The 16,764-nt window shown below is 39.7% G+C and overlaps 1 protein-coding gene across 1 annotated transcript; it reads right to left on the reverse strand.

Moving 5' to 3' along the window:
- Positions 1 to 1,684: 1,684 nt before the first annotated feature.
- gltpb (glycolipid transfer protein b) lies at positions 1,685 to 16,676 on the reverse strand. Its single transcript, XM_077237901.1, has 5 exons — positions 16,377 to 16,676; positions 14,040 to 14,098; positions 13,786 to 13,919; positions 4,173 to 4,323; positions 1,685 to 3,920 (listed from the first exon to the last, which is right to left on the reverse strand). Exons 1-5 carry the CDS (start codon positions 16,477 to 16,479, stop codon positions 3,738 to 3,740), a joined length of 630 nt encoding a protein of 209 aa, XP_077094016.1. The 5' UTR covers positions 16,480 to 16,676; the 3' UTR covers positions 1,685 to 3,737.
- Between the last annotated feature and the right edge of the window lie 88 nt (positions 16,677 to 16,764).

Here is a 16,764-nt window from a genome sequence, read left to right on the forward strand (position 1 = left end):
CCTTCCCCGCCATTGACAGAAATTTCCATCATTTTTGAGAAAACGCTTCCCCGCCATTGAAAGAATTTTCCGGCTTCACGTGTTTTCACAGTTATACGCTAGGTGGCGCTATTTCACATCTCCTGAAAGAGTATTTTACCTCCTGATCAAAACACGTGAAGATTCAGAAACAAGCGATCTCATGTAATCATATGCATATGTAAAATAACGCAATTACCAACATTAAACAGCATATAAATCAAAACTGCATAACGTTACTGAATGAAATGTCGACCCAGGATGAGCTATAGGACTGTGCAAGCATTAGGGGTGTTGATGGACTTGATCTAGTACATCTGTGTTTTGATCATCGTTCTGAATCCGATCCAGATGTAGTATTTGAAAGCTTTTTGCTCAAAATGTTGCTTTTTTATTAAACTTACCCACATTCATGTTTTGCGAGAAGCATGAATAGATGCATGAAGCTAGAATAAAACTTTTTTTTTTGTTTAAAAGCAAAGGGTCAGTTCTTTCTTTTGATATATTGCATGTTCAGATATTCATTCAAACAAACATTCTGGGGGCCATGAAATTTCGGTGAAAATTATCAAAAACGCTGGCGGTGGCTGACAACTTTTTTTTTTTTAAACGCTGGCGGGGAAAGAGTTAAACATTAAAAAACAGTGTCAGTGTCCCTTTTACTTAAAGTGGCTCTCCAGTGTGTTTGTGTTTTTACTCGCAGACATCTGATTTTGATGGACTGAACAGAAGAAATGAAGAAGTTTCCACACTAAAGAAGGCAGAGCCTCAGTGCACTACATAATCCCAATGAACCAATGGGAATTTAAAGGTGTTTACCAGTCGCTTTGGCAAGCTCTTTCGAACTCCTGAAACAAACTTAGTTTTGGGCTGATTTAGTTTGAAATGACATCACACTTGTTCGTTCTTCGAAGTATACAGTATCAGGGCCTTAACTATAACAATAAAGATATTGTTTTAGAAATTGTTCTAAATTAAAAAGTAATAATATCGTAACAAATTTAATTTTAAAATGAATTTTGAAAAATCAGCTGATCAATAATAAAAACATTGACAGCCATTCAAAATCCATCCTGCCTTAAAGCGCTTGAGAAATTAAAGTCAGCATGATGTTGAAATAGTCTTTTCGAACCTATTGTGCCATTAAATGACATGAAACATCTTCTCGAAAAAAAAAAATGTAGGACGGGTCTTGATTTTGTTTATCGGGAATTGATTGAGTTGTGAATTGCTATTGCTGTGATCTCATGTGAGTAAAATTCCAGCTAACACAGTACGTTGTGACGTCGTCAGTTTGTCGTCATTTGGTCAGCGTGACTTTGTGACCACGTTGTGAGGACGTTGTGGTAAAGTTAAATTTTTTTAGAATCTTGGCTAATGTTACAGAAAAGTTGTGGGCAGGTCCTCAAAAGACGTCACTAGTTTATCCCACGGAGAACGTTGTAGAGACGTGACTGTGGCGAGCAGGACGAGGCCGTGAGAGAGCGGCACGAGGCCGGTGGCGTGATCACTGATGAGCGACTCCTGCGCGACGCACCGGTCTAGTATCTCTCACGGAGGAGCGACGACAGAGGAGATCGAGAGAGGAACAGGCCTGGTTTTATGTTGTGTTTTGTTGCTGTTTTGTGTGGCCAGCAGTCATCCGCAAGGGGCTGCTGGCTTATACTTTTGTTTTTGTATTTCTCTTATTTGATTAAAAATGTTAAATGTTCGCCGGTTCCTGCCTCCTTCTTCTCATAACATCTGAACCTTGCTACAGTGACATCTAAAAATCATTATTTAACCACATCTATCCCTAATGATAAGATACTTTTTTCAATAAAAATAATAATAGTTGGTTACATTTTTCATTGATTATGTTTTTTTCATTAATTAATTGACGTGTTAAATTTCTGTACTCACAACTTGTTAACACGTTACATGGTTAAAAAATCGTTAATGTTCAAAATGTATTGGCTTAGTAATTGTACAAAGTAAAACTGAATAAATGCTGATTAATAAATGAATGCAGTGTGGTTTTGGGCCATTTTCTATTTAGAATTTAATAGGGGTTTGTTTTGGTTTCCATTACATATATGTATTAATCCCTAAATGTATTAACTGAAAACAATACACAATTCCCTATTAGAATTTATAATGTTTTACAGCAGAGAATGAAATTAGTCTCTACAGTTCAATGCTGATTTCAAGGTTATGGATCAAGCACATCTTCATTCCCTGGACTAAAGGTGAGAATTATATTAAAAATAAATGCGGAGGAAGTTCCTTCCACGCTCCAGCAACGTACCACTATAACATCGCCAAGAAGAATACAGGAATCACAAAGTTACGTCACTGGAATGTTATTTGTCACGTCGCTATGACTAATATGGTCCTTTGATGTTATGTCCTCACAACATGCCAGTTTGGTCATTGAGATGTACTCATCATGTTCTTGTGATGTACCACTTTAACGTCGCTACGACGATTATGGGAATCACAAAGTTACGTTGCTGGAACGTTGTGTGGTACGTCGCTACGATGAATATGGTCCGGTCGCGTCTTCACAGCGTAACTGTGTTTGCTGGGATGTTGTCCCGACCTAATACCAGTAAACATGTCATCAGAGAAGAGAAAAGTGTGTGTGTTTGTGTGTGTGTGGGGGGGGGAAACACGGGTTTTTTTTATTAATAGTTACGAGAGCACATTAATTAAAAAAAAATGTACACTAGGGCTGTGCGATATGGACAAAAAAATACTAACACGATTTCTTTATATACTCAATTGTCTGTATAATTTTTTGGAAGCTCGCTTTGATATTTGTGGGCACCATATCTTTGCATAAATGATTCGTCATACGTAACTCCGTCGATTATTTCTTATTTGAACTCTTATCCCCATGTTGTACAGTTCACATGCCTGATTTTTGTTCACCTGGTTCGGAATGTGGCATTGTTTTTCTATGTAAGCACACACAAGACAGACGACTTTGGCGCCTAACTTTTAAAAACCTGCATCTTGTGTTTTTAACAGCAAAAATGCATTCTGTTTGAATGGCCTGCTACACTCTGTTTTGCTGCAACAAAACAGAAAGTGCTTGCAAATTCCCTGGGTCTGTCAGGGCCGTCCTTAGGGTGGTGCAACTGGTGCTAGCACACCGGGCCCTGCACCAAATGAACATCCCCGCCTCCCACCTCCATGCTTGGGACGGCCTTGGACTCTCAGAAACATCATCTCTCCTGTATCCAACATATTCCCAAACCATAGATGTTTTTTTTTATACTGTCCTGGATTCACCTCCCCTGATTATGTGCTTACTTCCATGTCGTAATGGTAAACCAGCTCAGTTCTGTTCTCGCGCTAGATTTAGGCATGATGCATTCAGAATCGTGCTTTCTGCGGTTCAGGAATCACGCATGCTCACATGCGATTTTATTATGATTTCGATAAAATCGCACAGCCCTAAGGATAAATCCTTTATAATAAATACCGCAATATTCTTTAAAAAAATAAGAATGGTCAATTTTGATTTAATGGTGACTTTAAAGAGGCGGACGACATAACTGCAAAGCAGGCTTATAATTAACAGAATGTAATCATGCATTGGTGTGGACACTAATATAGTTATCGTTCCTGGTGTGAACGGGCCTTTAATCATGTATCATATTGTGTATGAAAACTGTGCAGCATTAAAGATGAATAGACTGAACTGCTTCAGAAACTGACATCTGTAGGATGTTTCAAACTAAGTAGTCCAGTTCAGCATTCATTACGGAATACATTTCATAAATGGCATCTACAGTTGCAGTGAAGTTTATCAAGAACTGGCGAACTTTTGTTAAGCATTCTTCCTCTGCAACTTCTTGATCCTTGGATAAAGCTTTAAGAAAATCTGACCTGCATGGTGCAGCAAATTGGGCAGCCTACAGCAAAACCAAACAAAATTGCTGGATTAACGAGCAATCCTTGTCTTAATAAAAAAAGCCATATGTTATTACAGATGAAACACATTTGTCGACTATTCAAATTCCATGACCTTTTCAGTTGAATATGATCACTGGATTTTAGTATATTTACAAGATCATTTCCTTTACAAGACTTTTCCAGGCCTCATTACATGCAAAACAAAATGACATGCCCATCTTGCCATGCACAAAGTTACTGAAAACACCCACCTTGAAAACTTTCTGGACAATCCAGCCGTGATACCTCTTGAGGGCTTGGTCATAAGCTTTAGAGATATTAATGCGAATAAGATTGGGATTGTCCTCATCTCTCTCCCCATCCACTAGACTTTGCAGTAGAATCTGAATGAACCGCAGACCTCTGAGGAAAACACTGGTGATATTGTCAAACAATTTATGAAAAATCATAAATTGTACATACATAGTATATTTTTATTAGAGCTGCACAATTAACACATTAAATCCAATACGTAGTGGACATGTTTTCCCCCCCAAACCAGTTTAAGATTAGGGTGTAGGGTATGTTTAGGGGTTAGTATCTTTTGTAGCATTATGTTGTTGATCAGCACTGTGATTGACATGAGTAATGAAATCTTTAGATTCGACTGCGGACGGAGTTTACACTAAACAGGTTTAAGCAACAAAAGCACAGCGACTACGTATTGGATTTAGCGCAATACGTCATCACTACAAGCTGCAGCGAGGTCAGTCTCAACGCCCACACGATCTTGTTTCCAGATAATGATTCACAATTCACCTATTATCTCAACTTTAGGTGCGTTCAGGTCATGTAAAAATTGCCGTAATTACGAGATTTCGACTTGTAAAAGGCTTTCACGTCCTTATAAGACAGTGTAAGACTATTACACTGTTCACTACAGTGGTTCAGGCTGCAGGATTTCCGAATGACTAAAGAAAAGTTATTATTATTAACACCCACTGCTAAGACTATTAACACCCACTGCTACTTTACCAATGATGGAAATAAGCACAGTTAGAATGGCAAAATATGTGGGAGAGCATTGCAATGGTGTGACCATATTGTAGAGCTATAGGTAACACTTCAAAGTTAATCCTGAATCAAAACTAGTCAGCACAGGTTATAATTGAGGTGGTTTAATAACAGTATAAGTGTAGCGGTGTGTTATCTGCGTTGTGTGTCGACTAAAAATCATTCTTGAAGGCAGCAATCCGTCCCATCAATCCTCTTTTATTTGATCTGGAGTAACAAACAGATTATGAGGACTCGTGCAGCACTTAGAGCAGCGTGCGTCAGCAATACACGACGCGCACTTTGAATGCTCATGCAGACTGGGTAGAAACTTTTACATAATAACATTTTAAGAACATACAACAATAATTCATGTACCTGGAGTAACAAACAGATTATGAGGACTCGTGCAGCACTTAGAGCAGCGTGCGTCAGCAATACACGACGCGCTGTAATTGATAAAGGATAAAATAAAGGTAAAGAAAACCACTTAAAGAAAGAAAATAATTAATTAAACATATGCGTGTCCATTACAAAGGGACTTAAAGTCACAATTACACAAGTATAACGTAAGAAACAATCAGTTACAAGAAATACGGCCTTATTAAATCAGAACGTAAACTTGCGTGACCTACCACTTTGAATGCTCATGCAGACTGGGAAGAAACAAAGTGCGTCACCCCCCAAAATCAGCATGGCGGACGGAAAGAATAAGGAAGACCCAAAAATGGTCATGACAAGTGCAATCACAAAATAAATACTTAAAGCACACCTGCTACATTCCCCCCTGCTGACTTCCACTTGTACATGACAAAACAAAGGAACACAAACATAACATGTCAAAATGCTACAAGGTCACCCAAAACAAAACAGGTACATATAACCACATAATAGAGGACAGTATGATAAACAAAATCTGTTTCACAGTACCAAGAGAAAATACTGTAAATCAAGTGACACACTAAATGCCAGTCGTAAGACTATTCTTTTCAGAATTAGAAAAGTAAGAGAGTTGCAAAGCCTCCTAACACTCAAAGGAATAACATGCCTGTTACATATTACATACATCTAGTGGTCATTTTTGCACAGCATTACATAAAATCGTATCTACTTTTAGTCCCTACACCTCGTAAAGGTACTACAAACACAGATATGCACATTTTAACCACAGTATTTAATCATCCTCATATATGATACCTCTACAAACAAAAGAGAAAAAAACAAAAAAACTACAACCCAGACATAACCTTCTGGTGCATATTCTGGATCAGTCTAATGACTGGTTTAACCACCCTCCCACATCTGGTTTTAACAGTTAATGACCCACCCTGAGTTGAAGGCGCTCTGGAACAATGCCGTAAATGGTCAGTGGCTACATTATCAGCATATACATCCGCATCAGTCTGATTAATGCTCCTATCAACATCAGGTTCGCATGTCAAAGATCTGCATTCCCTCTGACCATTGAGGCTTGTAGAATGAGGTGCAGACAGGGCAGCAGAGCGGTCATCTGCCATAAACTGGACAGAATGGCCCTCAGAAAGATCAACTTCGGAAACTGGGAGTTCCGACACCCACGCCACAGTTCTCTCATCGGATTCATTGACGGGCAATCTCAACTCTGCATTTTCGCTCACAGACAGACTTGACTCACTCGAGGCAACACTCCAGGAAGAATCATTTTCTGAAATATCGTTCTGCAGAGGTAGGAAGTTAACTGGCATGATGAGATTTCTATGAACAACTTTCTCAGTTCCAGTCACACAATTTCTGATACGGAATGTGTGGACCTCATCGTTCATTCCTGTCACTATGTAGATGTGACTCTCCCATCTATCAGCAGTTTTCCTCTTGCCACGCTCGCCCTTATTGGCCAGCAGCACTCTATCGCCGATGTTCACTGGAGCACCTTTCTGCTTTTTGTTGTAGAGATTTGCTTGCCTCTGCTGTTGTTTTGAAGCTGAACATTGGGCCACTTTCATCGCTTGTGCAAGATCGTTCCGGAAAGACTGCACATACTGGTTATAGTCGACCACCTGGTCATCAAGCAGCACAGAATCAAACATCATGTCGACGGGCAACCTGGGAGTTCTACCAAACATCAACTGGAAAGGAGGGAAACTGGTTGTCTCATGTATTGTTGCATTATAGCAAAAAGTGAGAGACTTCAACATTTGAGGCCATCTATGCTTCGCTTTAGGTGGTAAGGCACGAATCATGTTCCCCAATGTTCGGTTGAATCTCTCAACAGTCCCGTTTCCCATTGGGTGGTAAGGAGTCGTATGGGATTTCTGAACACCAGCAAGCTGAAGCATTTCAGAAATCAAGCTGCTTTCAAAACTGGCTCCCTGATCTGAATGTATTCGTTCAGGAAAGCCATAGATACAGAAAAAGTTGTCCCATAGCTGCTTCGCAACTACCTTCGCGGATTGATTAGGACAAAGGTAAGCCTGTGCTAGCTTCGTAAAATGGTCTGTCAAGACTAATACATCCAGAGACTTATTAGACGAGTCTTCAGCTGACCAAAAATCCACACAAACCAGCTCAAGTGGTCTTGATGTCCTGACACTTTCAAGCGGAGCTCTGGCCTCTGGCTCTGGCGACTTGCTGACAACGCATCTTCTGCAGCATCTCACATACTCTTTTACATCCCTTTCCAACCCTTGCCAGTAGAACCGACGTCTGGTTAGGTAGAGAGTTCTGTGTTGCCCCTGGTGTCCAGCTTCATCATGAACTCCCTTGAGGACTACATCACGGAGAGCAGCAGGCACAATAAACTGAAAAGTCTTCTTCCTTGTGATGACATCTTTGGAGACTCGATATAATAAACCTGTTCTTATTGACAGTTTGTTCCAGTTTCTCAAAAACCGAAGAACACAAGGTGATTCCTTGTTCCTCTCTCTCCTAGACGGCCTACGTTTGCGCTCCACAAAGAAAAGCACTCTGTTCAGGTCAGGATCAGCATGTTGTAAATCTGTCAGCTCCTGTTTTGACAGTACCGGATCGTCAGACAACCGAGATGGAATAATTGCCTCAAGTAGCTGTGGAAGCAGGTAAGCATACGGCTGAACATGATTTTCCTGTCGTTTACCGCAGTGCAGAATTGCAGAAATTTCCTCCTGAGAAATACCAGACTGCCTTGATAAAGCAGCATTATTCAATTCAATATCTGAACAGGGCTTGTCTTGTACTTGCTTCTCAAAAGGATGACACGACCAGCGGAACACATCTTGGATATTCTCTGCATTCACAGCCCGAGACTCCTCCAAGAGAGCACCGTAGGGAACTCTGGTAAGTCGGTGGAACACACTGGGTCGCACAAACGGTTCACGGCTGAGGGCGTCTGCAACTACATTCTTAGGCCCAGGAATGTATTTGATGTTGAAATTATACGGTGCGAGCTTTGCGACCCATCTTTGCTCGCAAGCATCCAACTTGGGTTTAGTAAGAATGTAGGTCAGTGGGTTGTTGTCTGTCCACACGGAGAACTGCTGACCCTTGAGCCAGTGACTAAATTTGTCACAGACTGCCCATTTGAGAGCAAAAAACTCTAGCCTGTGTGCTGGATATTTTGATTGAGCATAACTAAGTGACTTGCTAGCAAAGGCTATGGGACGAGCAACATCCCCACCCGCCACCACCTGAGAAAGGACTGCACCAAGCCCATTACCGGATGCATCGACAGACAGCAAGAAAGGTCTACTAAAATCCGGGTGAGCCAAAGTAACTCTGTTGAGTAAAGCTTGTTTCAGCTAACTAAACGCATCTCGACATTCCTGGGTCCAGTCAGAAGAGGTAAGTTTTCTGCCTGCCATTACACGTTTCCGTCCTTTGGTGTGCCTCGGTTTTCTCAAGCCTGATGTCAATGCAAAGAGGGGTCTACCAATGCGAGAACAGCCTTCGATATATTGCTGGTAGAAAACTACCATACCCAGGAATGACCTTATTTTTGTTTGTGATGGAATGTCAGTGCCATCTTCCATAAGATCCAGTTCTGTGATGTCAACAATAGCTTTGACCTTTTCAGGATCTGTAGTCACGCCTTCACTACTCACAATGTGACCAAGAAACTTAACGGAAGGCTTCATGAAATGACACTTCTTCTGAGACAGCTTCAGATTGTGAGTTTGAAGTCTGTGGAACACCATCTCTAGTCGTTCCAAAGCAAGCTGTTCATCAGGAGCAAACACGAGGATGTCATCGAGATAGCACAACATGCTCATGAAGTTCTGATCACCAAATATGTTCATCATCATCCTCATGAATGTCGCAGGACTATTGCATAGGCCCTGCGGAAGCCTGTTATATTCATAAAGACCAAATGGAGTAGTGAATGCTGTGAATTTTCTGTCACTCTCGTGCACTTCCACATTATAATAGCCTGATGTTAAGTCCATTGTGGAAAAGAACGCGTTACCACCTAGAGCCGCTAGTGCATCCGCTTGATGCGGAAGAGGATGTGCATCTTTAACGGTACGCGCATTCAGCCAGCGAAAGTCTGTACACAGTCTCAGATCACCATTCCTTTTCCAGACTAACACCAAAGGCGATGCATAATCACTCATTGACTTTCTGATTATATCACGCTCCTCCATGTCGTCCAAGGCCTCTCGCAGCTTCTCATAGTGAGACGGTGACAACCTTCTGTAAGGAAGCCTGAAAGGTTTAGTATCACTTAGACAGATTCTATGAACAAAGCCTTTGGCCCTACCACAGTCCAGTCCATGACGCGAAAATATCGACTCATACTTGATCAACAGTTCAGCCAACCTCGCTCTCCAGTAAGGTGACAAAGAATTTGAACTTATATCGACATCATTGAGTCCCAGGCTAGACAGCGTTGGGCCAGCCAGACCATGTGGCTCACAGTGTTGACTCCCAGTCTCAAACTTCTTATTACTGCATTTTGTCTGGCTCTCAGTCTCCAATTCATTACACTTCAAATCTTTCATCGGTTGATAAGACATGCCAAGACAATCAACATCAAAGTCCTCAAGAGCCATGCAGGTGTACACATCAGCCAGCTTGCAGTTGCGTTTTAGACAGACAGGTTTGTTCGATGGGTTGATAACTTTAACTGGCGTACTGCCATCCCCCCATAAGGACACAACTATCCTACCCACCAACACATTTCTCGGTGCAGTGCGCGCTGTGCTGGGCTCCACAACAACCGTACTGCCTGCCGATAGGATCTTGTCACTAACTAACTTTCCCCACACTATATGTTCTTTCATGGGCTCCAGAGTGACAGCGTGTTTCAGCTTTACAGTTCCAACTTTATTAGTTGGCTCCGTCCCTTTCCATGACTCAACATTGCACAAAAGTTGAAACAAATCTTTGGTATCAGAATCTTTGCCCTGTGAGTCAGATACCCTCCCCCAGAAATCACTTGATATTTTCATGTCATGAATAATATGTTTTATGACATTACTCCCCAAAATTAGGTCAGCATTTTGCCCCTCAACAATCAAAGCAGGTACAGAGAAGGAGCAGTCAAATACTTTCATTTGTACGTCACACACTCCCAGTGGGCTCGTTTTCTGACCACCACAGCCAATCAGTGTGAGCAGTGTCGGCGATATGTCATTTGAGGTAAGAACTTTTGCTTCTATGAGTTTGGACAGAGCTTGTGTACTCATAGTGCAGGCCATAGACCCACTGTCAAGCATGGCTCGAAGCAAAACAACATCCTGAACCAAAACATCAGTAAAGAACAGATCATCATTTGTGTTAAGTCTCTGAACGTTTTGAAAAATCACTTTTGTCTTGTCGTCAACAGTACTGCAAAACTCGGAATATACAGATGCCAAATCGATATCCTCAATACCAGGGGACATTATGCATGGCCCACCACTAGTCCCCTCCTCATGTGGGCCATCTAGTTTCCCAACTGACCAGAGTCGGGACCGCTCTGTTGAACTTTTGGTGTAGGGTCGGTCCCGGCAGAACAAGCTGATGCTCTGTGGCCAGGGGCATGACAGTTAAAGCACAAGCGGTTAATTCGACAGTGTGAAAAAGTATCATGACCTGCATCTCCACATACTTCGCATGCAACATTTTGTTTGGTTACACCACTCCGTACTTTATGTTGAGGTCTGTTCACTCTTGTTGCCTGCTGGCAAGAACCCTGATCCAAAACTCGTTCCAAAAGCCTGATCATGTGACTCAAAGATTGATCCTGAGTACAGCGCTCAGTATCCTGAGGTGGCGCTACTGCTGCATTTTTCTCCATACCTTGAGCACACAAAATGTCTGTTGACTGGGCATGACACGCAATGCCACTCACATGTACATTAGCCTTGCGTTGTAAGAGTTTCTTCTCCCTCTGATACTCATCCAGTCTAATCTGCACATCCGCTGCAGTCCATTCATCCAGTGGCTTACACTTAAATATTAGAGCCAGCTCTGTATCAGGGCAGTTCCGAATAAACATTACAGTGACCTCACGCAAAGGGTCATCAAGAGTTTTTTCTTGTCTCTTCAGTCCTTCCCCAGCAATGTCAATAGCATTGTGCAGCCTAATCCAGTAATCAAATGGTCTTTCATTTTTCAAAGGCAAAGTGGCGTAGAAATCTGCCAAAGGCATGCACGAATACACAGTATCACTGCAGTGTTGTTTGAGCAGGTCAAAAATTGGCTTTGGACCATCACTGAGGTCAATCAGTGGGTTACTTCTCAGTCCAACCTTCACTACATCACGCGCTTTTCCTTTTAACTTTGTCAGTACTTCATCGGCTTGGTCTTTCAAGGGCACTTCACGTTTCCTCAAGCACACTTTTACTGTCTCCACCCACTCGTCAACACAAATTTTCTCTTCCCCATCACCTCTGAAGAATGGGGGCTCGTTAACATCTTGCTTAACAACTAAGCTGACTTTTGACAAATCACTCATAGTAATAGTTGAATCACTTTGCCTGTTTTGGCTAAAACCCCCAGATTCAAGACAGGTAATGATGTTCTGGCCAATGCTGCTGCCTATCTGTTTCACTATGTCAGTTATCAGAGTCACTGGGACAGAATTTAAGTCAGAGAATTGCACAGAATCATCAGAAACAGCACAAGACTGAGACACCGCGGTAGTCGGCACATTAGCATGTCTTGTTTGTATAGGGGTTGAGGAAAGTGGACTAACTTGATCAGCCCCACCTGTCTGATGTGCTTGGATGAACCTCAGTACACCCCTCCCTCTTCCCATGTTCATCTGACCATTAAAACTCTCCATATCAGTATCTGACATTCAAATTAAAATACCACTTCTGATTTGTTTCTTTTTTTCAGTAAATATCTTTTTTTTTTTTTTTTTTTCACAATATTATTAACTTCAATTATCAAAATATTTCAGTCCCTTTAACACTTCGGAAGTTTCCTGTAATCGGAGATCTTTCAATTCACATCTCATATGCAAATGGCGAACCTCTCATCTACTCAGTCACGTTGCAGCGGCGCGCTCATTCGCCTATCACCCCGGCAACTCCTTCACTCGCGTGCAACGGCCTGGGTCCCACGAAGAGTGAAGCAACGATCACGGCACCAGTTGTAGCGGTGTGTTATCTGCGTTGTGTGTCGACTAAAAATCATTCTTGAAGGCAGCAATCCGTCCCATCAATCCTCTTTTATTTGATCTGGAGTAACAAACAGATTATGAGGACTCGTGCAGCACTTAGAGCAGCGTGCGTCAGCAATACACGACGCGCTGAAATTGATAAAGGATAAAATAAAGGTAAAGAAAACCACTTAAAGAAAGAAAATAATTAATTAAACATATGCGTGTCCATTACAAAGGGACTTAAAGTCACAATTACACAAGTATAACGTAAGAAACAATCAGTTACAAGAAATACGGCCTTATTAAATCAGAACGTAAACTTGCGTGACCTACCACTTTGAATGCTCATGCAGACTGGGAAGAAACAAAGTGCGTCACCCCCCAAAATCAGCATGGCGGACGGAAAGAATAAGGAAGACCCAAAAATGGTCATGACAAGTGGAATCACAAAATAAATACTTAAAGCACACCTGCTACATAAGGTTACGGTTACACTTGAATTGGTTACAAATTAAATGTATAAAATTATACAAAACACATTTAACTGTACCCAGAGTATGCAGAACGCGTGTTTTTTTTTACCCCAAACCAGAAAAGTGGAAAACCCACCATGCAGCTAATGCCATTGGTTAAGTTTAGGGTGAAGAGTAAGGTTAGGGGTTAGTGTCAAAGTCACTTGAAGGCAAGGGAGCAAGGTTAGCAAAAAAAGAAAAGAAAAAAGTGTAACGCCTGCTAATGCTGTGGTACGCTGGGAAGGAGACTAGAGGACATTTTTTTTAATGGATGTCAAAGGAGGAGAGGCTACATAATGCTGTAGGAACTGGTTTTGTGGGAAAACGGCTCATTTAATGAATCGACAGCCCATTGGCTAATCTTCAGCATGTTTGCTTTTAAAGGTTGCTTTTCTGATTTATAAGAGAAGTCACAGGCAATTGCAGGACATGTATGATTTCATTCATTTCTATGGTATCCGCAAAGAGTTACTGATGCACCGCTAGATAGTTACATATTTCACAATGTTACATTTCTTAAATTGCATTTTATAAATAAAATAATGCAAAAAATGTTCAATACCTCTAATATTTAAATCACATAAATAAACATTTTCCTTCAGAATTGTGGTCTATTTTAATAGCCTACAAAAATGAGATTCTCAATGTATTTAGAATTGTGCAGCTCTAGTTTCTATTAATGTGATATGTTGTTAGTATTTCACATTATTTTTGAGATATAAAATCAGAAGAAACAAAGGACATGCAGAAAATGTGACTAAGTGAACAAATTACCTCTTTAACCACATAAGCGCCAGCGTGGCTCCAACTTTAGGCCACTCTGAGCCATAGATGCTTTTCTCAATTAACAGTATCTGCTGAAGAGTCTCATACTTCACAGGATCTGAGTCATAGACAGCTTTAATTTTCTAGTGAGAATTGGGAAGAATTCAGAACACTCATAAAATACATTTTCAAAGGGATTTGATATAGGAAGCATCCTTAAAAACTGACTAATGAACACAAACTAGCTTAGCCATTAGACTTACTGTGATGTTTCCATTTATGTCAGCCTTAATTGGTGCAAAAACCTTGGAACCCAGGCAATCTGAAACGTTATTTTATAAAACACATTATAACAGCTAATCCTGACATCATACAATTGTTTGCAAATGTGAGCAGCTATTTTGAAGTGCTGTATAGGTAGGTACCAAGAAAATTGTAGCCATCTGGTAAACAAACTGTTCATCCTGTGTTACTAAAACTATACTAAACTACTTATGGGTGTTTCTGCAACTACGGGCACTTTTGACTATCCCAATTTAAAAAAAATCAACCTCTATGAATTTCAATTTTAACCATCACAGTCTGTAATACATATAAAAATGTACACAAAATAGAATGTAGTCGTTAAGATTTTAATCTGGAACATGTTTATTTTTTATGTTTTTCGGGTCATCTACTTAAAAAATGTCCTTACCGCAACGTTACAATAACGTTCATTTTATACATTTTTCTTTAGTAATTTCTATAAAAAAAAATATATATTTAAATAGCTTTTTCAAATTTGATGCAGTTTTGTAAATACTGATATAAAAAAAGAATATACAAAATAGGGAATTTCATGTTTTTTTCTATGCCATGTAAAAAATTTACAGTAACCTTAGATGTCAATTGTTTCCATACACACAAAAGAGAACATTTTTAACTTTTTATGACTGATGTTGCAATTTCAGTGAGTTAATCATCTCAGCTTAAGTGTACCATTTTTTTTTTGCAAATTAAACTGTGAAAAAAACATGAAAATAGAGCAGTGCTGCGGTAATGACACCATGTGTCGGTAAGAACACAATGTTAAAATCCAGGGTTAAAAAATGGCATGTTTATATATATACTAATATATATATATATATATATATATATATATATATATATATATATATATATATATATATATATATATGCTTCAGTACTAATAATATACTGAATATTTGTAATTTAATATACAGTAAACCTTGAATTTGTTTCTACCGCAACACAAGGTCTTTACCGCAACACCTAAATATGCTGCGGTAAAGACATGTTGTGGAAATGACATTTTTGCTAATATTTTAGCTAATTGGCAGCTAGCAAGTCCTACCAAATTAGTTTTGACTCATAGCATCTTAATATACATGAATTCAACAGTAATATACATTTATTTTAAAAATGTAGTTCAAAATACACAATTATTAAGCTGAATGGTAAGGACGCACAATAAATACTAGAGCAGAAAAGATGATGTTTACCTTATTTTTTGGTATCTTGTGAGTGAGGTAGTGTGGTGGCCCAGTCTGTCAGCAATGTGCTCAAGTGATAATTTCTGTTTCCATAGAAACTAGACTTGTTTGTGTTCGATAAAATTTCATAATAAAAGCTTTTTTTCATTGCTGCGGTAAGGACTCAAAAGTGTGGGACAGGCACATTTAGTTAAAAAAATCATAAAAATGATCAGTAAATAATATAAAGAATTTTAAAATGCTTTAAATGAATCTGTACATTAAACAATTCAGTATGTTTGAAATAATGTCAAATTGTAATTAAATTAGCTTATTTTATGTATGTCAACGTTGAGACCACAGGTGTGGGACATTAACAAAAATGGTGTTTTGAGCTATAAATGCTTCAGAATATTACATTTGATCACATTAATCAGTAATTATATTTTTTGTCAAGGTGTGTAATGGCACTGTGAATATATTTATGAAACATTAAATGACAAATTTGAACATAAATCTAAAGTTTCACTGCTGGGACTTAAAAGTGCCCGTAGTTGCAGAAACACCCTTATACTGTACTAACTAGGATACTAAAACTATAACTAGACAGGCCTAGAATGAAATACTATGAAAATATACCAAACGTTAAATAACAGGAATTCACTAAAACAACATTTACTGTACCCATATTCTGATCACTTCTAGAATGAGAGGCATTTTGCTTAGGCTATTTTCTGACCCTGGAACAGTGATAAAAGCGCATGGTAATTTGGCGCCACCGTGTGGTTAAAGGAGGTATGGACCCGGGCTGCGTAAAGATTATCACTTCTGTTTTGTTCACTGCGTTCAATGTTTAATGACCCCCTTGTTGTTTATTACATAAGTTTGGACAATTTAGACATTAAAAATTCAAACTGAAATGTCAAATGTGAAAGGCATAGCAGGCAGAGAAAGTTGTAATGTCCAAATTTGTTTTCATTGTGCCCCCATAGTATTGATTCTATTTTAAATCAACTAGGGTATTTAATCTAGGCCTTAAGATACAGTTTTTTATGATCGCTCACCAAAAGTTTCATATATTTTTTGTAACTTACCATAATTAAGTCACACGTACAAGTTACTACTCACCGAAAAAATGTGGTAGAAGAGAAACTGACTCCAGAAATGTTTTCGTGGCGATCTCGGTGCTGTCTGGCAGCGGCGCAAACTGCTGATCCAGCAAAAGTGCCATCACAAAACATGTAAATAATGCTTGCTGCTGAAATCTTGAGGCTTTTTCCCCCCAATTGTCAAAGGTTCGCCACCGTTCGTTTCTAATTTAAATTCTTCCGGAATGTCGTGAAAAAAATATGCAACAGGTGAGTGAGAGTTACTGACAAATTGACCGACTGAAGCAAACCCGAAGTGAGTTCAGTCAGTCGCCGCAGTGAGGCCACAGCGTTAATAAATCATGACAGCAATTTAAATACCCTTCCTACTGACAATTGGCATGGCACATGCTTTTAAATAATTCAAT

The sequence above is a fragment of the Siphateles boraxobius genome, unplaced genomic scaffold (assembly GCF_051911475.1).
Source record: "Siphateles boraxobius isolate OS27281-9 unplaced genomic scaffold, OSU_SipBor_1 210, whole genome shotgun sequence".
NCBI classification, from domain to species: domain Eukaryota; kingdom Metazoa; phylum Chordata; class Actinopteri; order Cypriniformes; family Leuciscidae; genus Siphateles; species Siphateles boraxobius.

Excerpts from the sequence above, each read along its gene's own strand:
- gltpb (XM_077237901.1), bottom strand. The coding sequence starts at position 16,479 with ATGGCACTTTTGCTGGATCAGCAGTTTGCGCCGCTGCCAGACAGCACC. Across the intron at positions 14,099-16,376 it reads TCTTCTACCACATTTTTTCG|ATTGCCTGGGTTCCAAGGTT; the intron begins GTGAGTAGTAAC and ends ATAACGTTTCAG. Across the intron at positions 13,920-14,039 it reads ACATAAATGGAAACATCACA|AAAATTAAAGCTGTCTATGA; the intron begins GTAAGTCTAATG and ends AATTCTCACTAG.